At 37.1% G+C, this 26,372-nt stretch overlaps 1 protein-coding gene across 3 annotated transcripts in view; it reads left to right on the top strand.

The window, feature by feature from the left end:
- The first annotated feature begins 1,771 nt into the window (after positions 1–1,771).
- ARNT (aryl hydrocarbon receptor nuclear translocator) overlaps positions 1,772–26,372 on the top strand; it is a 69,083-nt gene continuing 44,482 nt past the window's right edge. The window contains exon 1 of one of the 3 annotated variants that reach the window (XR_006335772.1): positions 1,772–1,950. Coding sequence is in view for 1 of the 3 variants with exons in the window: in XM_043877432.1 (XP_043733367.1) it covers positions 1,926–1,950 (25 nt within the window). In the remaining 2 variants the exon portion in view is untranslated. The remainder of the gene's footprint in view (positions 1,951–26,372) is intronic. The other 2 variants (XM_043877432.1, XM_043877433.1) reach the window with 2 other exon arrangements.

Consider the following 26,372-nt stretch of genomic DNA (forward strand, 5'->3'; position numbering starts at 1 on the left):
ATTGTGTATATCATTTATGTCCACTTGTAAGATAAACATCTGTTTAGCAAGTCCAGGGCAGATAGTCCCCTTTCATGTTGTATATACTATGATTTTGTGTATTTGCTTAGCGAGTTTGCAAAAAGTCCCTTATACTTTCTCCCTGCAGAACATTTATTAACTTTGTAGCTAGTTGCACAAGTTTGTCTGAAACAAAGTGGCATTTACCATTTTTTAAAAATGAGGGATGTAACTTGATCTTTTTTTATGGGTGAAAACATCTGTGTCATCCTGGAAAACATTACTTTGTATTTATTCCAGAAAAATACATTTCTTGGCAATGGGGTTATGTATTTGGGTCAAAACTGACTTAAAAGCTTTGTTGGCTTTCCAAGTCACTGACGAAATTTCCTAATAGTCAGGGAGTAGTGGGGAAGGGACAAATGTGTGCTAACCCAATAAAATCCAATATTTAGATATTTGTAATTGTACTTCCTAGTCACTTTTTTTTTATTGCTGCTTGGATGAACCTTACCACATTTAAAGCCACACAATAATTTATAGTCTATAATTGCACTGCAGTCTTCTTTAATAGCTAGTTACCATTACTATGTAATTTTGACGTACTTGTTACCTTTTTTCACCACTACTTCTTATGTGTCAGTGTATTTCTTTTGAATGAATGATTTTTCTGTTTTTGGTGAGTTGGAAATAAAACACAACAAAGTGGTAACAAAGAAAATTTTAATTTTAACAAATATAAACAATAATATACAAATTACGTTAAACTATCTTGGTCGAGATAAACTATACTGATAACTAAATGAGATAAATGGATCTATGTAATCTTTGCAGTATATACACAACCTATAAGAATTCAAAGACGGTCAATAGCATAATGGGATTTCTGTTAAAACTAGAATTAAATTTACATTAGACAATCTGTGAAAGCTATGTGAAATTAAATGAGTAGATACTTATAAAGCAGTTTGGACTGTGTCTAGCTTAAAGTGCTCAATGCTTCCTATCATTAGAAAATAAATCTGCGCAGTCATTAATTCTCTACTAAAAACCTTTCACTGTCCCTGTTGTTGATCAAAGAAAGTTATATCTAATCTGCTTCACACTGCCTCCTGTTTTGGCTGTCGGTACCAGACCATAATCGCCCAGATCGTCTCACACTACCAGTTCTATGGTGGTGGTTTAGTCGCTAAGTCGTGTCCGACTTCTTGCGACCCCATTGACAGTAGTCCACATCTCTCTCTCCGTGGGATTTCCCAGAGAAGAATACTGGAGTGGGTTGCCAGTTCCCTCTCCAGGGGATCTTCCCCAGCCAAGGATTGAACCTAGGTCTCCTGCAGAGATTCAAAACTTACTGAACTTTTATTGCCAGGGACAAAGGTCCTTAAAAGAGGAAAAAACTAGAAAAGACTACAAATCACTAAGTGAACTTTACGCATTAAGAGCACCTAAAAAATATTTACAAAACATATCTTACGCAGAACGGCCAACCAGGCGAATCCGCCGCCCAGGGAAGCTTTTTAGTAAAATTGTTTTTCATTGACGTCACACGATCATTGACCTCTAACTCAGAAGAGGCGGGATTAGGGAGACAGCTGGACTTCTTTCTCGCCCACCCTCCTCCACAGGACGGGCTGGCGGCTCAGCGGCCAGCCCGCCCTCTGATAGATTTTGGATTTCATTGGCCAGTTTTCCCGAGGAGGCTGGCTTTGAGGCTGACCCCGCCCTAGAGGTGGGGTCTCTCCGCCGTAGGGGCTGGGGACGGTGGGGGTTGCCGCAGCCGCCATCTTGGATTCCGCGGTAGCGGTGGCGGCAGTACGGCGCCGCGTCTGGGGAGTGGCTCTTCCCTCCCCCTCCCCCCCGGTTCCGTGGCGGCGGCTCCTCCCACTGGGGGGGGTGGTGCGGCGGCAGTGGCATCTACGGCCATGGCGGCGACTACTGCTAACCCCGGTGAGGAGACGGAGGACTGGGTTGCCTGTAAAGGAGGAGGGGCTGAAGGGCTTGGCAGCTGGGGAGACGCGGGGCTGAGGGGCCGTAGTTGGGGCGGAGGGCGCTGGGACGCGCGGGGGCGGCTCTGGGGCGGTGGGGGAGGGGAGGAACCTGGGGGAGGGGCCGGACCCGGGGGAAACGGGGGAGACCCGAGGTCGAGGGAGGGAGCAGGTGGGTGGTAGTTGGGGATTCCTTGCCCGGAGGTCTGTCGGAGCGCCAGTCCGCGCGGGGCTGGCCCGCCTCCACTCTTGTGGCGGCGTTCTGCTGCGCGTTGTGCTCTGTCCACACTGCCCGCTGTGGACCTGCTTGATGCCGAGTTAACTGTGGGCAGAGTGGCTCATTTTACTTTAAAAGTAGTTTGGGCTTATAAACGCTGCACCGCGTTGCCGTTTAGCTGAGATGTTACTTCCAAACGTTTAGATTTTAAAGTTTCAAAATCTTTGAATTTATATTCATTTTCTTAAAAACAAACAAACAAACCTGTATTCCCCCCCGAGGGGGGGCTATCCTTTGAAACTTGCGTTTATTATTAAGAGGTGCCTTTAGTGTCATAAGCTGCTGAAGGCTGAGGTTTGTGTAATGTTTGAGTTTCAGGATAGATCTCGCCAACAGCAAGCATCCGGGACCCCAAGTTGAAATCTTGTTAGGTGGGTCGAGGTAGTCCCCAGTCTTTAAGTTCAGTTCATGCTGTGTCTCAGTGAACATCTCTTCTATAGTGAGAGCTTGAACATTAAAAAAAAAAAAATTTAACCAGTCATGTCTCAGACATAGAATAGGGTGTAGTGCAACAGGTCTGGACAGATCGGGTTTTGAAATTCCTAGTCCCAGTCCTCTTTCCAGTACATTACAGTTATTTCTCCCTGGTAAGTTATTTCATTTTAGGGATCCTAGTTTACTTTGCTGACCTTGGCCATTTCTTAGAAATCTTTATCTTTGATAGCTTAAGAAAAGAAATAAGAGGTGGGGAAGAATAACTTGAAAGTACAGTAGTGGGAGGGCTTCACTGCTCTTCCCTTGTTAAAATTTAAATGGATTTTTTTCGTGCTTCTGAAAGGCAGCAGTATTTTGCAATACCCCGGTTTTGCTATTACAATTGAATCACTGTGAAATTTACTGTCTTTCCTACCATGTTTCTGGGAACAGAACTATTTAAAGAAGTTAATTTGCCACATGTCAATATCATATGTTAAAATCTTTTTAGTTTTTTCCTTTTAAAGGAAAAGGCGATAAAGTTAATGGCTAAAATTCCATTGCAGGAAGTGCTGAGTGATGGAATAAAATTGGAAAGATGCTATTATGGCAAACCTGACCTTGAAGTAAAATGACTTATTTGTTAACTAGGGAGTAAATAAACAAGATTTTAAACTAACACATTGCAAAATACTTTCATAACCATAGTCAAGTTGCAAAGCATTTCTCTTATTAAGAGGTGGCGAAGTAAACAAGTTTAGTGCATATGTCAGAAGCTTTTTTTCAGCAGTGTGGGTGGGGTTGCTTTATTTTGTTTTGTTTTTTAAACAACAGTAACCAGAAGGACAATCTCTTAACCACATTTTCATTAGCTGATCAATATCAGCTTAAATCTGTAAGCGGAAAATAGTATTTATTTATACAGAATGGTTGCTTATGATGGAACAGTTATTTTGTTTATTGCCCTTTGGCAGCCTGCTTCTGCAAATTTTTAGATTTCTTTTTGATGTTGGAGAATTCTCCTATAGCTTCCAAATTATTGATCCCAAGTTCAACCATGATGTTTAAATTAGAAAGTGCATTTTCTTCCTTCACTTCTCCTTTTGCCCTTTTGTATCAAAAGGAAGAGATCAAGAGTTGTGGACTTTTGGTAGCCTGTTGGATATGAGGGCCATAAATGTAGGGACACAGGGTGGAAATGTTCTGTGCTCAGTGAAAAGATAGTAAATGGCTTTCAGGTCTGAATTCCTTGTTGCATGGTCAAACTTTTTTTTCTTAGGGTTATTTTAGGGACTAGAGACATCATACATGTTTCTTTGAGTTTTTTTTACTTTGTCTTTTTGCTGATTGAGTTTCCCTATGGTTCTTGTTTGGTCTTTCTTCACATATGTCTGCAAAGATTTTTGGTAATAATTATTTAACTCTTCTAAGCTTCCTTTAAGGTAATCCTTAGCATTAATAACAATACTTGATCATTTTAGTTGTGTTTATAGAGTTTGACTTAGAGATTGTTGGTGGCCCTACAGAGACTTTCAGGGGACCTGGTTCCTTTGCATTTTTTACTATGTATATCTTAAAATGGTGCTGGATCAAAAGAAGAGTGAGATATGGTTTATACTCTACAATCTGAGTTATGTTGAAGTAATAGTTCTAATGTGGTGGTGCCTTTTTTTTCTCTGTAATTGATAATTTTTCATACTCATTTTTTAATATTTCTGTTTACCATTGGGAAGCAGAAGTAAGTGGGTAGGTGGTTCATGAAGTCTTAGGCTATATCTTTCTTGTCTCTGGAATACTAACAATTTTGAGAAACATTTTTTAGATCACGTGACTCGTAATGCATTGGCTAAGGCACTGGTTGGGAACAGATTAGTTATTTGATTTATACTTCAGTATTCAAACCAGAGATGTGAATGAGTTTTTAGTAGTGCAGGTTTTTCCTCCCTTGATTCTGATATTCTCTTTAACAGAGACCTCTTTTTGTGCTATTAGGTACCATTTATTGTGGGTGCAGATTGGGTAGAAGGCAAAGGAAGGAACACATGTTTGGGTTTTTAAGGCTGACATTTAGGAAAACGTTTCCTTTTCACATAGTTTTCAACCTCCTTATAGTTTTAAAGTAAATTAGCTTAATTTTTATCTATTACCTTTACTTACTTTTTTCAGATCCTGGCAAAATAGGAGTTTATGCAGTATAAAATTAAGATGCCAAGATACTTAAAAAAATTATATTCTATTGCAAAAAACTTTTTCAAAAGTGTTTAAATATATTTTACTGATTCAGCAATTGAAAAACAGTTAACATTTTTGTAAAAGAACCTTAACCCATGTGCTTTCTGTTTTTAATTTTTAAAAATATTTTTCCTTTTTGTTTAATAGGTTTTACTCAGCTAGTTATTTCTGGTTGTGCCAGGTGTCTTGTTATTGCATGTGTGCTTTCTCTAGTTGCAGCAAGCAGAAGCTCATCTTTGTTGTGGTGGCCTCGCTTCCCCCTGCAGTGGCTTCTCTTGTTGTAGAGCATGGGCTTTAGGCACTTGGGCTCAGTAGTTGGGCACATGGGCTTAGTTGCACTGTGGGATCTTCCCAGACCAGGGATTGAACCAGTCTCCCCTGCATTGCTAGGCAGACTCTTAACCACTGGACCACTAGGGAAGCCTCCCCACATACTTTTTATGCTATTCGAATTGTGGCACCAAACTGAATCTTTTCTGTTTTCTTAGAAATTAAGAAGTAGGTACTGCTGTATTCTTGGAACTCTAGTTTTCTTGTTTCTGAGATAGTGGTCTCTCACTTTAGTTATTTGCATTCCAGTCCTATTTCTCTACTCATCACTAACAGATGAGAATAATATGTTGTTTTATGGATGCTTTGTGAAAGTCTTTTGTGATGACTTTCTTCTAAGGTATTAACAATGGGGATTTCCACAGTGCCAAGTGATGGTTGATTTTCAAAAAACTAAATTGCGACACTCAAGGAAACTAAACCCCCTTTTCCTTGATTTTACTTAGGCTGTGACATTTGGGGCATGTTTAATTTCAAAACTGGTAAAATTTGAATTCTTTTTTTAAAACTTTTTTTTTTTTATTCATTTATTCGGCTGCACCAGGTCTTAGTTGCAGCATGTGGGATCTAGTTCCCTGACCAGGGATCGAACCTGGGCCCCCTACATTGGGAGCTCAGAGTCTTAACCACTGGGCCAGCAGGGAAGGCCCCCAAATTTGAATTCTTGATTGGGGAAACTGTCTTTAAAACCATGGTGGCTCAGCTCATAAAGAATCCTCCTGCAGTGTGGGAGATCTGGGTTCAATCCCTGGGTTGGGAAGATCCCCTGGAGAAGGGAATGACTACTCACACCAGTATTCTGGACTGGAGAATTCCATGGACTGTATAGTCCATGGGGTCGCAGAGAGCCAGACAAGACTGAGTGACTTTCACTCACTCACTTTTTTCCCTTCAGGTTGTTTACAATGGTTATTTTAAATGTTAATTCCCCTGGTGGTATAGCCTTGTTATAGAGGTGAAAGGGTGACATTTCTGTCAGTGTTATCCAGTGTTTCTATGGTTGTATAGCTGATTCCCTTTAAGTATAACTGAAGGGATATATCTAAAGCTCTTGTGAAATGCAAGACCTGAACTCAGTGGAGTTTCTTTGGGCCCATCATTCACAGACAATGATAGGTCCTGCTTGTAGAGCTATTTGTTCTTAAGAATGCTGCTTAACATGCCATGATGATTTGAATAAGTAGACATTAACGAATGTTGAATTTGGATTCAAGATAACCTCTATCATGGAACTTCCCTGGAGGTCCAGTGGTTAAGACTCCAAGCTTCCAATGTAGGGGGCACGGGTTGGATCCCTGGTCAGGGAACTATGATCTCACTGGCTGTGTGGTGAGGCCAAAAAAAAAAAAGATAACCCCTATCATTTTACGCGTAAGGAAACAAACCTAGAGAAAGGAATGGGCACATTTATTAAACATGTATTAAGTTCTTACTGTATACCAGGCTGTACTTTTCCTGTTTTGTTGGCTATTATGTATGTTAGAAACCATCTCTCAGTTTCCAAATAAATTATCTCAGTTTGCATCTCTTTTCATCATTTCTTTGTTTTGTATTTGCCCCTTCACATTTTTCTGTAGTTGAGTAGACAAACTAAATTTATTACTTTAACAACTTTTTAAAAGAAGATTTTTGTTGTGGACCATTTTTAAAGTCTTCATTGAATTTGTGACAATATTGCTTCTGATTATGTTCTGATATTTTGGCCATGAGGCAGGCATGTGGGATCTTACCTCCCTAACCAGGGATTGAACCTACACCCCTCGCTTTGGAAAGTAAAGTCTTAACCACTGGATGGCCAGGGAAGTCCCTGATTTCAACAACTTAATTACAATTTAAGTTTCATGAGAGCAGGACCTTTATCTTCCTTGTTCACCACAGTACCCGACTGCTCTCAGGGGTGCCTAGTATGCTGAGTAAATATTGAATAAGTGAATGTTGTAAAACCTGGCATTGGAGATTTATATCTTTATGCACTGTTAACATGAAAATACCTTTGAAAGGATAACACTAATTAAACCATAAGATCATGAATTCATTTATAATAGCTAACATTAATAATTATAGGTCACTTATTCCAAATATATCATCTCTCTTAATCCTCATATATATTATCTCATTTAATCTTTGTAAGAATCCTATGAGGTATGTATTAATATTCTTGTTTTTAGATGTGGAAACTAAGGCACAGAGCAAATGATTAGTTTGTCTGAAGTCACATAGCTTGTAGGGGTAGAGACAGTTTTCTTGGGGGGGGGGGTGAGTAGCGACATTGTGATTGCTGGCAGTCCATCTACACAAATTTTTTTAATAGGAATTTTAAAATCGTTTTTTTAATTAAGGCTTAGTTGTACAATATATAAGTTTCAGGTGTAGAACATAGTGATTCATGGGTTATATTCAATTTATAGTTATTAAGTATTGGTTGTATGCCCTTTGTTGTACTGTAGATCCTTGTAGTTTGTTTTATATGTAGTAGTTTGTACCTCTTAATACCCTACCATTATCTTATCCCTCCCTTCCTTCTCTCTACTTCTACCAGTTTGTTTTCTGTATCTGGGAGTCTGTTTGTTTTTTGTTATATTCACTAGTTTTATTTTTTAGATTCTACAATTAAGTGATATGTACAGTGTTTGTCTTTCTCTGTTTGACTTAATGTTACTTAGCATAATACCGTCCAAGTCCATCCATGTTGTTGCAAATGGCTGAGTAGTATTCCTTTGCATATGCATACTGCATCTTCTTTATCCATTTATCTATTGCTGGGTGCTTCTGTGCTTCTTAGGTTACTTCTGTATTTCTAATAATGCTGCTGTGAACATTGGGGTGTATGTATCTTTTTGAGTTAATGTTTTCTTTTTCTTTTGGATAAATACCCAGGAGTGGAATTGCTAGGTCATATGGTAGTTTTATTTTTAGGGTTTTTTTGAGAAACCTCCATACTATTTTCCACTGTGGCTACACCATTTTAGCCACTGTGGAAAATAGTATGAAGGTTCTCATTTCTTTACAGCCTCACCAACATTTATTGTTCGTGGTCTTTACATGGTCAGTATTCTTAACTGCTAAGTTATAAGACTTTCTCCATTGGACTTAAAGTCACTTCCTACAGAAGTGTAGCACAATTGATTCTTCTTAAGGAGGAGGGTGGGGTATTGTCTTTTTTTGTAGATGAAGGTGAAATACCACATTTGGCAGCCAGCATGGCACAGTTGCTTGGATGGAGAGATGAGTGCACAGTGCTGAAAAATTTGCTGGAGAAGTTTTGCAGTTCTTGAAATCTTTTCTGTAACATCCTTTATTTGTAATTGTTTTCAGCTCTTTAAATGACTTTTAGGTTCTTACTGGAATCTTTCTCCTGGTTCTTAATAATCCATAATTGTGCCTTTTTGATGAATTTTTTGAATTTGGCCTCAGAAACAGTGCATTGCTCGCTTTTTCTCACTGACTTCCTTCTTTGTTCCTTAGGCCGGCTCATTTTCTTTCTCTTGTTCATTATGCTTCTCCAAGTCTCACTCTTAGGACTGGAACTCTTAATTGATTAGTTAGTAAGTCAGTCAACTTCCTTCATTTCTGTTTGCCCATCACCTGCCTCAATTAAATATTTATTTGGTAACTACTGTATCTCCTTCCCTTCATTTATCTTTTATGTATTGAAGACTGTCCAAAATGTTTATTCCTTTTTCACATAAGCTTATTTCTTGTATTTTCATCTGTCTAAAAAAAATCTTTTTGAATAATCCTTAACATGTTATTTATTATATATATACAGGTATATGGGCTTCCCTAGTGGCTCAGCAGTAAAGAATCTGCCTGCAATGCAGGAGATGCTGGAGACATGAGTTCAATCTCTGGGTCAGGAAGATCCACTGGAGGAGGGCTTGGCAACCTACTCCGGTGTTCTTGCCTAGAGAATCCAATGGACAGAAGAGCCTGGACGTCTACAGTCCATGGGGTCACAAAGAGTTGGACATGACTGAAGTGACTGAGCACTATACAAGTATATACCTACTCCAGCATTCTTGCCTGGAGAATTCCATGGACAGAGGAGCCTGCAAGGCTACAGTCCGTGGGGTTGCAAAGAGTTGGAGTTGAATGAGTGACTAACACTTTTCCAAGTGTTATGTATCTGTGTGTGTGTATATATATATGTGTATGTATATATAGATATGTAGTTACCAGTATTTCTTTCAGATTTGCTGCCCTTCCTAACTTTTCTGAATCTTTCATGACTATCACAGTTTTTCCAGTTCCCCAGGCTAAGTAACTAGAAGTGTTTGGATTCTTTTATGTTTTTATCAGATTTGTTATCACATCTTGTTTTTTTTTCCATTTACAAAAAGCATTTTAAGCATGTAAGAAGATTAAAGCATGTAAAAGCATTTTAACTATATAAAATATATACTTAAAATAGTTATTTATTTTTTAATTTTTATTGGGGTATAGTTGATTTACAATGTTATGTTAGTTTCTGCTGTTCACTGTAAAAGTGTATTTGTTATACATCTGTTCACTCTAGTTTAGATTCTTCTCATATAGATCATTACAGAGTATTGAGTATAGTTTCCTGTGCTATACAGTAGGTACTTAATAGTTATCTATTTTATATATGTTGTTGTTTATTTTAGTTGCTAGTCCTTTTCAACTCTTTTGCTACCTGATGGACTGTAGCCCATCAGGCTTCTCTGTCCATGGGGTTCTCCAGGCAAGAATGCTGGAGTGGATTGCAGTTTCCTTCTCCGGGGGAATCTTCCTGACCAGGGATTGAAGCTGCATCTCTTGTATTGGCAGGTGGATTCTTTACCACCGAGCTGCCAGGGAAGCCCCATTTATTTATATATAGTTCTGTGTATGTGTCAACCCCAGTCTCCCAATTTATCCCTCCCCTCCTTCCCCCTTTGGTAAGCATATGTTTGTTTTTTTACATCTGTGACTCTTAAAATAAATTTAAAATAAATTTATTTAAACATATATATTAAGTTATTTTAGTAAAAATTTTCCATACATATATTTAAAGACTTGATTTTACATGATTTGTTACAAAAAACAGCAGTACTCTACCCCCTTCTCTGGTGACATCTGTTTTTTTCTTTCTTTTAACCAAACTTTTAATTTTTTATTAACTGTCTCGGAAATAGAAGATACGAGTTTTTAAACTGAAGAAGCCAGAACAATGAATGAAAACTCAACTACTCAAGACACATTATTACGACATTTCAGAATCAGATACAGAGTATTTTATAAGCTCCAGAGAGGAGAAAATTGATCAGTGAAAAATAATAAGCAATCAGATGGTTTTGCTTCTCTGTATAGTAATCACACTGGAAGATAGATGACAGTGGAGTGGTGCCTTCCAAATTCTGAGGGAAAATAATTTCCAAGTTAGAGTTCCATAGCTAGGCAAACTATCAGTGAAGTGGAAGAAAGATATTTTCACATACTCAAGGTCTCCTTTATATTCTTTGCCAGGAACTTCCTGGAGGATGAGCCTCTCTGGTAGATGAGAGTATACCAGGAAAGTAGTGGTAGTGTGAGTTGCTTCAGTTGTGTCTGATTCTGTGATCCCATGGACTGTAGTCTGCCAGGCTCCTCTGTCCATGGGACTCTCCAGGCAAGAAGACTGGAGTGGATTGCCATTCCCTTCTCCAGGGGATCTTACCAACCCAGGGATCAAACATGGGTCTCATGTGTTGTAGGCAGATTGTTTTAACCTTTTGAGCTACGGGGAAGACCTATACCAAGAAAGAGGACACAGGGAATACAGGGAAGAAACAGTACAATAGGATACATCCCTTTTACATACATTGTTCTTAGTTTCCCTGTTTTTAGTTTGGTAACCTCACTTTCAACTTTGCCTGGTGTTCCCCAGGCCAGAGGATCTCTGGTTTAGTTCACACTCTTCCAGAGAATAAATCAATTTTTGACTGGGTTGAGGAGGGGCATTTTCCCTTTTGAAGGAAACAGAGGATCTGGAAATTGACCTACTGCTTAAACAGTTATTGAACTAATCCTTATTTTAGCTTTCATTTGCCCTTCCCTCTACCCTCCCCCAGGAGCACCCAGAGTCACCAGTTCCTGAGTCTGGGGCATTCTGGTATGTAAATAGAGTTGGTTTTTTCCTTTGCTTTTTCCCTTACTGGTTTAGAATTCAGTTCTTATGGGTCTCCCAAAGGTAGTGGTCCCAGCTTCTATAAATTTATTATTCTTTTCTTTCATCCATTTTTTCCCCATTTATATGGTTCTGTATCTTGTGTAAAATTGTTTTTCTCCTTTATGTAATGTATCCTTTATGTAATTTGAGGTGGTGGGGGCAGAAGAGAGTAAAAGTAGGTGTATATACATTTAAAATACTATTCTTATTCAGAAGTTACATAGTTTAAAATTTTGGAGGTTCCTTTACCTTTTCATCCTGCTATCCTAATTTAGGCCTTTTATCACCTCATGTTTGGTTAGTCTAATTTGTTTCTCTGCTTCTATTCAAATTTTAAATCTGTCAGATTGATCTTTTAATTTATATTGTCACTCTTTTTTTTTTTTTTTTTTGCCGCCCGGCCCGGGACGTAGACCGCCGGGGCTGCCGGCCGCCACGGGTCCCGCCCGGTGCAGCCGGCGGGCGCTATATATTGTCACTCTTAACTTAAAGGTATGTTTTGTCTTTCAGTTGCTTATTATTTTTTTTTTTCATTTATTTTTATTAGTTGGAGGCTAATTACTTTACAATATTGTAGTGGGTTTTGTCAGTTGCTTATTGAATCAGATTTAAGATTTCATCTTGACCTTCAAGGCCTTCTCACAGTTGGGTAGCAGTTGACATGTTATATTTTCTGCCGAATACAGATTCTGTGCTTCTTCATAGGCCTGTTTCCCTACAGCTCCTCACAGCTGTTTTCATACCCCCCCACCCCCATTATGATTTGCTCATCTTCTTTTGTGTATATGGGATTCCTTTTTCCTCTTCTTCACTTTTTCTGAGGTCCAGCGTGACCTGCCTTTCTGAAACTTCCTGGCTGGCTGGTTGGCAGCTTTGTTTCTTTTAGTTTTTCCTTCCTGTTGAGTATCTTCTCTGTGCTAGGGACTGTGTCAGACTTTAAACCACCTCAATTATCTTTTCTTTCTCTAAATTTCTCCAACTCTTAGATCCCATTTAAACCTATTATTGAAAGTATGGAATTTATTTTTTAAGGGAAAATTTTGTTTTTTCTTAAGAAAGTTACATATACTAACTTTAAAATTTATAGGGTGAAATAGAAAAAGTTAATAGCGATAATATATAAAATAAACTCAGCCTTATTAATAATAGAGAAATCCACATCAAACCAACAATGATAATTATTTTATACCTAGAAAATTAGTAAAAGTTTGAAGGATTGCCAAGATCCAGTGCTTTTGGAGCTATGGATAATTTATACCGTTGGTGAAGTTATTAATTGGAATGACCGAAATGACAACCCGCTGCAGTACTCTTGCCTGGAAAATTCCATGGATGGAGGAGCCTGGTAGGCTACAGCCCATGGGGTCACAAAGAGTTGGACACGACTGAGCAATTTCACTGCTTCAGTGGTCTTGGAGAGTAATGGGCAAAGTTTTAAATGTGCTTCTTTAGATTCAGAAAATCATTTACAGAAATTTTTTGTTGTAGGTAATCTTGGCATATGTGCTTAAAAATATACAAGGATATTTGATGAAACATTATTTATGATAGTGATAGCTTGAATGTCATAAATATGTGTGTGTGTATGTGTGTTAGTCGCTCAGTCGTGTCCAACTCTTTGCAACCCCAAGGACTGTAGCCCACCAGGTTCTTCTCCAGGCAAGAGTACTGGAGTGGGTTGCTATTTCCTTCTCCAGTCATAAATATATGTTCTGTGAAATACTGTGTAACTGTTAAAACAGAATGAACTAACAGTATTTATTGATGTGACATACCTTCTAGAATACATTGTTAATTGGAAAATAAAAGTTTCAGAATAAATATGATATGGTTCCTTTCCCTTTGTTATGTAAAAATTGCTAAAACTCTGTAATATATAGTGTAAAGAAAAGATCTGGAAGGATTCATAACAAAATGTTAACAGCAATTTCCCGTGGCAGAAATTGGGGTGTATGTACAAAAGACTTTACTTTTGACAGTTTGTTTTTGTATTGTTTGAATATTTTTAGAGACCTCTACATCTTATTTTCTGTATACCCCTATTTTAATACATTACTTTTGTAATGTAAAAATTAGTAATGGCCAAATCAGTTAGCCTTTTTAGTGTTTGATGTATTTTTACAAAGCTACTATTTAAGGAGTACTTACAGTGTGTTAGGCACTGGTCACATTTAGTATCTAATCTTCCCCGAAGGTAGGTACTGTTATAGCTGCATTTTACAGATAAACCCTGAGAGATTAAATAATTTGCTCAAGGTCATACATGTAGTAAGTGGTAAGCCTAGGATTGGAATCTAGATTTCTATCACTTTAGAGTTTGAGCTCTGTTCTTTGAGATTTTCAGTGCATGCCATACACATAGGTACATGCACATAAATTTTCTTTTAAAAAAAATTGAGATGCATTTTCTGATTATAAAAGTAATATATGTCTAATGTAAAAGATAAAACAAAATAGTTATGTAGAAAATCAAATATAGAAGTCTCTAAATGCCATTCCAGAGATAACCACTGTTAATAGGTTATTGTGTAACATTTGCTCTCTCCATTCTAGCCATGAGGTCATCCACACTATTTCTAGAATTTGACAGGCATACTCTCACTTTCAGGCGTCTGCACTCTGCCTAGAATGCATTTCCCCCAGATACCTGCATGGTTTATTCCCTTACCTTCTTCTGACCTTTCCATAAATGCTGCTTTTTCAGTGAGGTCTTCCCTATCTAAAATTGCTTGAACTTTATATACATCTGAGTTGACTCCTCTAGTTTATTTTTATCTATATTTATCACTATATAACATATTGTTAGATCAAACCAAGTGAAATTGCTATTTATCCATTTCTTATCTATAAAATGTCAGCCCAGTTTATATTTTGTTTCTTGATTTATCTTGCTCTTCTACTAGCATGCAGAATTCATAAGAGTTAGGATATTTGTCTCTTCTATTTCTTGTTTTATCTCTAGCGCTGGCAACAGTGCCTGACATATAGTAGGCATGCAATAAATTTTAAATGAATTCTTCCAGGCTTTTGATACGCATATAAGCTTATTGTATATAATTTTCTGTAGCTTATATTTCCATTTTTCCATAGTCATATGTGGTGAATAGCTTTCCCTTTCAGTGATATAGATCTACCTCAAACATTTTTTATATATTAAAATTTTTTTATTATGGGAAAATACATATAAAATTTGCCTTTTTAACTTAAAAAAATTTATATAGTTGAAGTATAGTTAAATTACAATGTTGTGTTGATTACTGCTATACAGGAAAGTGTATACAGGAATATACATATATATTCTTTGTTTTAAAAATTTTTATTTGTTTATTTTGGCCATGCTTGGTCTTAGTTGCAGAGCATGGGATCTTTGATCTTTAGTTGCAGCATGTGAACTCTCAGTTGCAGCATGTGGGATCTAGTTCCCTGGCCAGGGATCAAACCCTGACCCCTTGCATTGAAAGCGTGGAGTCTTAGCCACTGGACCACCAGGGAAGTCCCTCTTTTTTATATATTTTTTAAACTATTTTTAAGTGTATAGTTTAGTGGTATTAGTATAGTCATGTTGTTGTATAGTCATTATCATTCTCCACCTCAAGAACTTTTTAATCTTATAAAATTAAAAACTCTAGCTATTAAACAAGAACTCCCTGTTCCACAATTCCTCCAGTCCATGCCACAATTCTACACTATGAACCTGATTATTCTACACAGGTACCTTATATAAAGCAGAATCCTGTAGTGCTTATCGTTTTGTGAGCGATTTGTTTCACTTAGCATAATATTTTTAAGATTCAACCATATTGTAGCATATTGTAGAATTTTCTTCTTTTCAAAGGCTGAATAGTATTCCATTGGATGTATATGCTGCATTTTAAAAAATCCATTCATCTTGATCAACACTGGGTTGCTTCTTCTTTTTGGCTATTGTGACTAATGCTGCTTTGAGCATTGGTGTTGTACAACTGTCTCTTCAAGCTTCTGCTTTCAATTCTTTTTGTATACACTCAGAAGTGAAATTAGTGGATTATATAGTAATTCTGTTTTTAATTTTTTGAGGCATCTCTATTCTATTCTCAATAGTGGTTGCAGGTTTTACATTCCTACAGTGTACAAGAGTTTCAATCCTGCACATCCTTGTTAACACTTATTATTTTTTTGGCCATTTGTGTATTTCCTTTGGAGAAATGTCTATTCAAGTTCTTTTATTTATTTATTTTTTATTCAAATTCTTTGTCCTTTTTTAAATTAGGTGGTACTTTTTTGTTGTTGAGTACAAGGAGTTCTTTATGTATTCTGGATATTAATCCCATGTCACATAAATGATTCACAAATGTTTCCTCTCATTTTGTGGGTTGCCTTTTTACTTTGTTGATAGTGTTCTTTGATGCACAGAAGTTGCTAATTTTGATGAAGTCCAGTTTATCACTTTTTACTTTTGTTGCTTGTGCTTTTTATATATCCAAGAAATTACCAAACCCAGTGTCATGAAGCTTTATCCTATGTTTTCTTGTGTGAATTTCGTAGTTTTAGCTCTTACATTTAGATCTTTGATCCACTTTGAGTTAATTTTTGTATATGAGTAAGGAAGGATACAACTTCATTTTTTTTTCAACTTCTTTTTTTTTAACATGTGGATGTTCAGATTTCCAAGAACCATTTGTTGAAAAGATAGCCTTTCCCCATTGAATGGTCATGGGACCCTTGTTGAAAATCATTTGCTCATATATATGAGGATTTATTTTGGAGCTCTGTGTTCTATTCCATTGGTCTGCATGTCTTTATATCAATGCTACACTGTTTTGATTATGATAGCTTTGCCGTATCATCATTTTAATGATATTTGAGTACTCTCTTTATCCAGTATTGAAGGCAGTTACAATCCTTGGGCTTGTAATAAAAGACATGAATAAAAGAGGTTTTGTATTTTGAGTTTAGGTGCAGTTTATTATCAATATAATTTGGAGGTGGATTTTAGGAATAATAAGTAAAATTTTAAAAAAAAGTATCCAAAGTGGTTCATATTTATACAATGAAGGAATATGATGAATTATTGTTACCAGTATTTTTTTTTTGAGCATTTTATTATCTATTCAACTTATAATGCTGCTTTTATTATTTCTGTTTTCCTCACTCATGTTTTCAATGACTTAGTTTTATATTATTTCTTCTATTTCAGGAAAGGAAGTCACAGTCAGAAGTGACTTTTCTATAAATCTGTGAGATTGTGTTGACTGATTGAAATATTTACTAGTTGTTGTTTTTTTGTAAGTTGTATCAAATGGTGATTTTAATAAAAGGTGCTTGAATTCAGTACACTAAGAATACTGCTTAACTATGCTACACTTGACATCACACTAAGTTCCTCTTCCATTTAAAAGGAGCTAATCTTAGAAAATTAAATCCAGAGTATTTTGAAAGAATCACGCATCATTATTGTATTAGTTCCTCAGGCCTGTAGTGACGAATTATCACAAGCTGGAGGGCTTAAAACAACAGAAATGTATTCTCTTGCATCTCTGGAGGCTCTGAGTATGTAATGAAGGTGTTGGTAGATGTGGTTTTCTCTCTTCTGGCTTCTGGACGCATCACCCAGTCTCTGTCTCTGTATCTGAGTGTCCCTCCCCTTGCTTTTGGAAAGGTATCAGTCACTGGATTTAAAAACCATCCTAATCCAGCATGACCTCAATTTTCACTAATTATGTCTTCACAGACCCCATTTCCAAATAAGATCACATTCTGAGTCTCTGTGGACATGCATTTTTTACATTCTTCCGCCCACAATTTATTGAGCAAGATTTATTCCAGGAATTCAAGCATCGGTCAACCTGAGAAAACCTGTCCGTGTCATTATCAAACTAAAGGAAAAGAAAAATGATTGTATTAATAATACTTTACAAAAACATTTGTTTCTGATTTTTAAAGAATCCATTCCACTGCAATAAGCAACCAACGCATTGCAATTAGAGAGTAGCTTCCACTGTCTGCAACTAGAGCAAAGCCCACACAGCAACGAAGACCCAGCACGGCCAGAATAAATAAATGAAGAAAGAAAACTATTTTGGAAAGAAGATCCATTATAGGAGCTTCCAATAATGTTAAGATGTTAATGTTATAATGTTAAGATGTCAGTTCTAAGTTAATGTTTAGTCAGTGCAATTCCAATGAAACAACCCAACTTAAAAAAAAAAAATGAATTAAAAAGATTCTTAACTTTTTTTTTTAACATGGACTTCCTACGACTGGTGAAATCTGTTGAAGCCGTTCAACCTCATTGGATCATTGTAGAAATAAATGAGAGGCACACAAGTTGCTCAGCACAGTGCCTGACACACAGTGAGGTCTTAGAAAAAAATCACTAATTATCCATGCACTCACTGTAAAACCAGGAGTAATACTTTTACTTTGAGGCTTCAAAAGTTCTTGTCACACTTTTGTGTTGCACCCAATCCAGAATATTAGTAAAAACCTCCCCTGGTCTGGGCCAAGTTGGAACCCCTAGAGAGGAGTGGAAAGACACAGGCAAGTGGGAGGAAATGTTGGTGAGCTGGTGGTTCAGGGCCCCAGGCCCCAGGCTCACCCCGAGGTGTGGCTTGCTCTCCCTGTTGAGCCCTTAGAATGTTAGTGCATAAAATAACACTATATAGTATTATGAAAAAATCGATTTATTAAAAATATAGTTATCAAAATAGAAATTACAAGTTTGTAATGCAGTAATTAATGTTTGTTTATTAACACAATAATATGTAGTGACAAGCCTAATACTATACTCTCAAAATAGTATTGAATGTAACAATTCTGGATGTTTGTATTAACTACCATGTAATATGAAAATATCTGATTTCTGTTGATGACAAAGTCACAGGTAACTGCTGAAACGACTGTGTTTTACCTTACTTTCATGATTGAAGGAAATGCTTAATTTCAGTTAATGATTAATGAGAATAAAACTTTTCTCCATCCAAGTTTTAAGAGTAGGTTTTATCCACTGACCCACAGATCAAGAGCCCTTGCAATAATGCAGTAAATGAAGAAAACTAAATATAAGTGTATAAAACTAAATATTTAATAAGGAAAGGTAAAATAATCATTCCTTGCAGATGTGATTATGTATTAAGAAAATCCAGTAAACTAAATGCTTTTAGAGAATTAAAGTTATTTGAGTACATAAACACACTGAAGTCAGTAGCTTTCTTTTATTCTAGCAATAACCAATTAGAGGTTATAATGGAAAAAATTTTATTCCAAGATATAATAGTATTAAGAGCTATAAAATACTTAAAAATAAGATGTATGTGAGGCAAACTGTAAAATTTTATCAAAGGGCATTAGGAAATGTCTAAGTAAATGTAAGATTTACCATATTCCTGGATGATGAAATGAAGTACCATACTACTATTCCTTCAAAGTTCTTATATAAATTAATGTGATTTAGTTAACCTTAAAGAGTTTTTTGTTATTAGAACTTTACTTAAATTTTAAATTTCAAAAGGAAGATGAAGTATATGACATTAAAATGTTTTAAAAACTTCTAAACTTTTTTTGAGATGATTTTAGATTCATATTCAGTTATGAGAAATAATACAGAGATCCCCTACCCTTAAGCCAGTTTCCCCCAGTGGTTGTATCTTGCAAAACTATAGTATAATATCATGAATAGGATATTTACATTGGTACAGTCAAGATACAGAATATTTCTGTCATCATAAGGGTCCCTTGTGGTACCCTTTTAAAGCAGCATCCGCTTTCCTTGTACTTCTACCCTCTCCTCAATCCCCAGCAGCTACTAACCTGTTTTCTATTTCTGTAATTTTGCTATTTCAAGAATGTTCTATAAATGGAATTGTACAGTATGTACAGTTTCTCTGGTCTTTGAGTATTACAAATAAACATGTATAAACATTTGGATACAGGTTTTTCTATAAATACAAGTCTTCACTTTTCTGGGATAAATACCTGCAAGGGCAGTGGTGGATTGTATGTTGATTGCATGTTTAGTTTTTAAAGAAACTACCAAACTATTTCCCAGAGTGGCTGTACTATGTTATATTCTTACCAGCAGTATATAGTGATCTTTTTTGGTATCTTTCCTATTTTTTTTTATTAGTATTATTTTTAGTCATTTTAATAGGTATGTTTTAGATCTCATTGTGGCTTTAGTTTGCACTTCCCTCTTGTCTAATGACGTTGAACATCTTTCCATACACTTATTTACCATTTGTGCGTCAATGATGCAATGGACATGAACTTGGGCAAACTTTGGGAGATGGTGAGGGACAGGGAGGCCTGGTGTGCTACAGCCTATGGGGTCGCAAATTTGGATACGGCTGGGCGACTGAACAACAATCTTTGGTAAAATGTGTTTCAGACTTTTGCTTTATTACTGTTGAGTTTTGAGAGTTCTTTTTATATTCTAGTTACAAGTCCTTTGTTGGAATGTTTTCTCCCACTGTGTAACTTGTCTTTTGATCCTCTGACAGTCTTTCACAGAGCTGAAGTTCTTAATTTCAATGATGTCCAGTTAATCAGTTTTTCATTTCCTGGATCATGTTTTTGGTACTTAGTCTGAGAACTCTTTGCCTAGTCCCTGGATCCTGAAGATTTTCTCTGAAAGTTACATAGTTTTACATTTTACATGTAAGTCCATGATTCATTTTGGTTAAATTTTGTAATAAGGAGTCAAGGGTGGTTTTTTTTCCTACGGATGTCTAGTTGCTCTAGCACTATTTGTTGAAGAGACTATCTTTCCTCCATTGAATTGCTTTTGCACTTTTGTCAAAATCATTTGGGCATGTTTGTGTGAGTGTTTTTGGGTTCCATTGATCCAAGTGTCTGTGACTCTGCTAGGATTGCACAGTCTTAATTACTGTAGCTATATTAGAAGTCTTGAACTCAGGTAGACTTTTTTCTCCCACTCTGTTTTAGCTATTATAGTTTCTTTACCTTCCCATATAAATTTTAGAATGGTCATGTTTATATCTTCAAAAATATCTTGGTAGTATTTTGATAGGAATTACATTAAATTTGTGTATCAGTTTGAAGAGAATTTACATCTTTTGTTGAGTCTTCCAGTCCGTGAATGTGATAAGTCTCTCCATTTGTTTAGTTCTTTCATTTCTTTCATCAGCATTCTTTCAGCATACAAATCCTGTGCATTTGTTAAATTTGCATTTAATTATTTTTTGGAAGGGTTATGAATGGTTTTGTGCTTTAAAATTTTTATGTTCATGTATTAATTGCTGGTATATAGAAACAGTTGAGTTTTGTGTTCTTATCTTGTATACTGCAGCTTTGCTGAATTCACTTGTTTGTTCTAAGAGGTTTTTTTGTTTTGTTTTGGTAGGTTCCTTAGAATTTTCTACAAAGACAATCATGTAATCTGCAAATGGGGGTGGTTTTATTTTTTCCTTTTCATCTATATGCCTTTTATTTCCTATTCTTGCATTTTTTGCACTGGCTAGAACTTCCCATACTGTGTTTATTTTTATTTTTATTTTTTTAGAACTTCCCATACTGTGTTTAAATAAATGATAAGAGTGAACTTTTTGTTTTCCTCATTCCCAGATCTCACACACACACACACACACACACAGTGGTAGTTTTTCTTTTTTCCCTTTTTGTAGATACTTTTATCAAGATAAAGACATTTCACTTTAATTTTTCTGTTTTTGTCAGAATGGGTGTTTAATTTTAGGAAATAATTTTTTTTTTTAATACCCCATGGATTTTACTTTTTTTCACTTTTTAAATTCTTTTTTACCCCTGCCTGTTGCACTTCCCTCTCACCCTGCAACAAATACTTTTTATACATAGGCTGATGTGATCATTATTTTTCTTCTTAACCTAGTAATGTGTTGATTGATTTTAAGTGTTTAACCAGTTTGCTTTTCTTGAGTAAATCACATTTGGTTACACTGTACAATTCTTTTGCATATTGCCAAATTCTTGTTTGATAAATTCTGTTTGCTAATATTTTGTTAAGAATTTTTGCATCTATTTTCCTAAGGAATATTGATCTTGGGTTTTTGTTTTTCTACTGTCTTTGTTTGGTTTTTATATCAGATTTATACTAGCTTCATAAGATCAACTGGTAAGTGTTCCTCAACTAGTTTCTGGAAGAGATTGTGTAAAATTGCTGTTTATTCTTTAAATGTTCAATAAAATTCTCCAGTGAAATCATATAGACCTAGAATTTTTTTTAAGAGTTCTTGAAATATGAATTCAGTTTCCTAGTAATTATGGGACCATTCATATCACCTGTTTTGTGTTTGTTTAGTTGTTTAAGTTTGTGTTTCTGTTTGTTTCTTTTAAATTTTTATTGTTTTGTTTGGCTTTGTTGAGCCTTTGTTGCTGCATGTGGGCTTTTCTAGTTTCTCTCGGACACAAGGGCTCCAGAGCACAGGCTCAGTAGTTGTGGCACGTGGGCTTGGTTGCCCCGTGGTGTGGAGTCTTCCCAATGGAACGCATATCCCCTGCATTAGCAGGTGGATTCTTTACTATTGGACCACCAGGAAAGTTCAGTTTGTGTTTTTTAAGGAATTGTTCCTTTTGATCGAAGTTGTCAGATTTATGTAAGTTAGCATTCTCAGTTATCTCTTTGATTTCTTTAGGGTCTGTCGTGATAATTCCTGTTTTTTCCCCTGATTTTGGTAGTTTGTGTATTTTTGGTCTGGTTTGTCAATGTTATTGATCGATTTAAAGAACTCTTTGTTTTATTTTTAAATTGTTCTTCTGTTTTACAATTTATTATTTTATGTCTTTCATTATTGCTTTCTTTTTTATTGTTTTGGGTTTATTTTGTTCATTCTTTTTCCCCAAAGACAGTAGTTTTAATTCAGCTTCAGAAAAAGCTGTCAAATGAATTTGGATTAGAAAACATGACAATTAAGAGGTTTGGTTTTTCTGGAAACACAAGGAAGAGAAATAACCCTTAATAGGTTCAATGATAATTTTCTGGATCTTCCTTTTGTATCAAAAGCTATACATCTCCCCAAAGCACCTGCTCCAAAAGTTAGTTTACTCTTTTTATCTCTGTCTAGCTGGAACAGGCTACTTCCCTTCCGCCTCCACGCCTCTTCTTTCAGTCAGAGTGTGTGAATGCTAAAGACCTTGAGCTCTGACCAGTGAAAGAACTGTCCTTTAAGCCAGTAAGCCACAGGCCAAAGCCCCACTCCCAGTCCTCATGGCAGAGGCCTCAAAGCTGACATTGTTTCTGCTGTCTCAGTGAAAGTCTCTCAGTTGTGTCTGACTCTTTGTCACCCCGCGGACTATACAGTCCATGGAATTCTCCAAGCCAGAAATACTAGAGTAGGTAGCCTTTCCCTTCTCCAGGGGATCATCCCAACCCAGGTCTTCCGCATTGCAGGTGGATTCTTTACCAACTGAGTCACAAGGGAAGCCCTCCACTGTCTCAGGAAGAAGCCAAAAGCTGACCCTCAGCATAAATCAAGGCCTAACATGAAGAGAGAATGAAGGCGCCCAGGTCCAGAGTAGGCTGCAAACTGGGGGCAAGAAGAGGGAACTTTTGCAGTCATCCCATCTTTAGAAATAAGGGGAAAACTGGACCCTTTCCATTATTGTGGTTCTATAAGGTATGCTACTGCTGAGCTCCAAGAGGATCTGCAAGCACAAACCTTTTCCTAGGTCCCACATCAAGTATCGGATCCCATTCCAGGTGTGATACAGGAGAGGGAAGACGAGTGCAAATTTGGCTGTGTGATCAGTGCTGGTCCCAAACACAGGGACTTCACAAGTTCCAAATGAGAATCAAAGCTCACAGGGACCACGAGGGCCGACAGCCCAAAGAAATCCCTGTACTCGAGGCAATACCAGGGCCACCGTGGCGAATGGACATCACCATGGAAAGAGACCAGTTGTAGATACTGATATGGGGAGACAAAGGACAATTTGAAATAGTGTTCTTTTCCAGAACCTCTCCATCTCTTCCTTGGCTGTGGTTCCCAAAGGAACAACATTTCTGATACTGAACTGAGGACTAAGGTTGGCGTGGAGGCAATGATGGCCAACATGTCTCGACAAGAATTCAACCATCTTGGGGTCTGGCCTGGATGGAAATGACCTGTTTTTTCCCTTTTAGTTTAGGTGATTTATTTGACTTTTCCTCTTTTCTTATATAGTATTTTAGGACTGTAAGATTTCCTCTGACTATATAGCTTTTGTTGTGTTCCACAAATTTTACCATCTTGTAATTTCATTTTTAGTTCGCTGTATTTTTTACCCACTTTGAGACCTCTTCTTAAGTTATTGAGAAACGTGTTATTTAGTGTCCAGGCAAATGGAGATTTTCCTATTATCTTTCTGTTAACTAATTTCTAGTTTGATTCCATTGTGGATGGAGAATCCAATCTATGATTTCAGTTCTTTTAAATTTGTTGAGGTTTGCTTAATGGCACAGCATATGGTCTATCTTGGTATCTGTTCTGAGGACACTTGAAAAGAATGTATATCTGCTGCTGTTGGGTGTGGTATTTTTATAAATGTTAACTTGCTGTTGTTCAGTTGCTAAGTTGTGCCTGATTCTTTTGTGACCCCATGTACTGCAGCACGCCAGGCCTCCCTGTCCTTCACCATCTCCTGGAGTTGGCTCAAACTCATGTCCTTTGAGTCAATGATGCTATCCAACTATCTCATCCTCTGTTATCCCCTTCTCCTCCTGCCCTCAGTTTTTCCCAGCATCAGGGCCTTTTCCAGTGAGGCGGCTTTTCGCATCAGGTGGCCAAAGTATTGGAGCTTCAGCTCCAGTGTCAGTGCTTCCAGTGAATGTTAGAGTTGATCCCTTCAGGACTGACTGGTTTGATCTCCTCACAGTCCGAGGGGCCCGCAAGAATCTTCTCCATACTGCAATTTGAAAGCATCAATTCTTTGGTGCTCAGCCTTCATTATGGTCCATGTCTCACATCCGTATATGACTACTGGAAAAAAACATAGCTTTGGCTGTTTGGACCTTTGTAGGCAAAGTATTGTCTCTGCTTTTTAATGTGCTGTGTAGGTTTATCATGACTTTACTTCCAAGGAACAAGCATCTTTTAATTTCATGGTTGCAGTCACTGTCTTCAGTTTTGGAGCCCAAGAAAATAAAATGTCAGTGTTTCCATTTTTTCTCCTTCTATGTCAGTGTTTCCATTTTTTCTCCTTCTATCTGCCATGAAGCGATGGGACCGGATGCCATGATCTTTGTTTTCTGAATGTTGAGTTTTAACCTGCGTCTTCACTCTCCTCTTTCACCCTCATCAAGAGGCTCTTTAGTTCCTCTTTGCTTTCTGCTGTTAGACTGATATCATCTGCATGTCTGAGGTTGTTGCTATTTCTCCCTGCTATCTTTATTCCAGCTTTTGATTAATTCAGCTTGGCGTTTTGCATGATGTACTCTGTGTATAAGTTAAATAAGCAGGATGACAATATACAGCCTTGATGTATTCCTGTCCCAATTTTGAACCAGTCCATTGTTCCATGTCTTGTTCTTACTGTTGCTTCTTGACCTGCATTCGGGTTTCTCAGGAGACAGGTAAGGTGGTCTGGTATTCCCGTCTCTTTAAGAATTTTCCACAGATTGTTGTGATCCACACTGTCAAAGGCTTTAACATAGTCAATGAAGCAGAAGTAGATGTTTCTCTGTAATTCCCTTGCTTTCTCTAAGATACGGTGGATGTTGGCAATTTGATCTCTGGCTCCTCTGCCTTTTCTAAACCTAGCTTCTCCATCTGGAAATTCTTGGTTTTTGTACTGCTAGAGGATTTCCTAGCTTGAAGGATTTCAAGGCTTCATCTTCTGGTGTATCTTTTTGCCTTCTCATGCTGTTCACGGGGTTCTCAAGGCAATAATACTGGAGTGGTTTGCCATTTCCTCCTCCCATGGACCACATTTTGTCAGAACTCTCCACTGTGGCCCGTTCATCTTGGGTGGCCCTGATGGCATGGCTTGTTTGGCTTCACTGAAGCTTATGCAGCTTCATACACAAGCCCCTTCACCATGACAAGCTGTGATCCATGAAGGGGAAATGTTAATTAGACCCTGTTGATTGAGGTGTCACTGAGGTTTTCTGTACCTTTGCTGATTTTCTTTCTAATTGTTCTGTGCATTGTTGAGAGAGGGATGTTGAAGTCTCTCAGCTATAACGGTTTTCTCCTTTCTGTTCTGTCAGTTTTTGTTTAACACATTTTGCAGCTTTGTCGTGCATGTACACCAAATGTTTCCTTGCTGGATTGAATCTTTATTATATAATGTTCTGCTTTGTCTCCGGTAATTTTATTTGCTTTGGAGTTTACCTTTTTGTGTTGTTCAGTCACCACATTGTGTCTGACTCTGCGAACCCATGGACTGCAGCATGCCAGGCCTCTCTGTCCCTCACCATCTTCCAGACTCTACGTTATCTGATTATTATTAATATAGCCACTTTTGCTTTCCTTTGATTAATATTTTACAAGATGTATCTTTTCCATTATTTTACTTTCACCCCGCCTCCACTGTTACATTTGAAGTGAGTTTCTTGTAGACAGCATATAGTTGTCATGTTTTTAAAGTTGCTCTGCCAATCTCTGTCTGTTAATTGGTATATTTATACCATTTGCATTTAATAAAATTATTGATATGTTAGTGCTTAAGTCTGCCATTTTATTTTTTGTTTTCTGTTTGTTTTGATTTTTGTTTCTCTGTTTTCTTTTTCCTGCCTTCCTATAGGTTATTTGAACATTTTTTTTTTAATTTATTTATTTTTTTATTAGTTGGAGGCTAATTACTTCACAGCATTTCAGTGGGTTTTGTCATACATTGATATGAATCAGCCATAGATTTACACGTATTCCCCATCCCGATCTCCCCTCCCACCTCCCTCTCCACCCGATTCCTCTGGGTCTTCCCAGTGCACCAGGTCCAAGCACTTGTCTCATGCATCCCACCTGGGCTGGTGATCTGTTTCACCATAGATAGTATACATGCTGTTCTTACGAAATATCCCACCCTCACATTT

Source organism: Cervus elaphus, chromosome 20 (assembly GCF_910594005.1).
Source record: "Cervus elaphus chromosome 20, mCerEla1.1, whole genome shotgun sequence".
NCBI classification, from domain to species: Eukaryota; Metazoa; Chordata; class Mammalia; order Artiodactyla; family Cervidae; genus Cervus; species Cervus elaphus.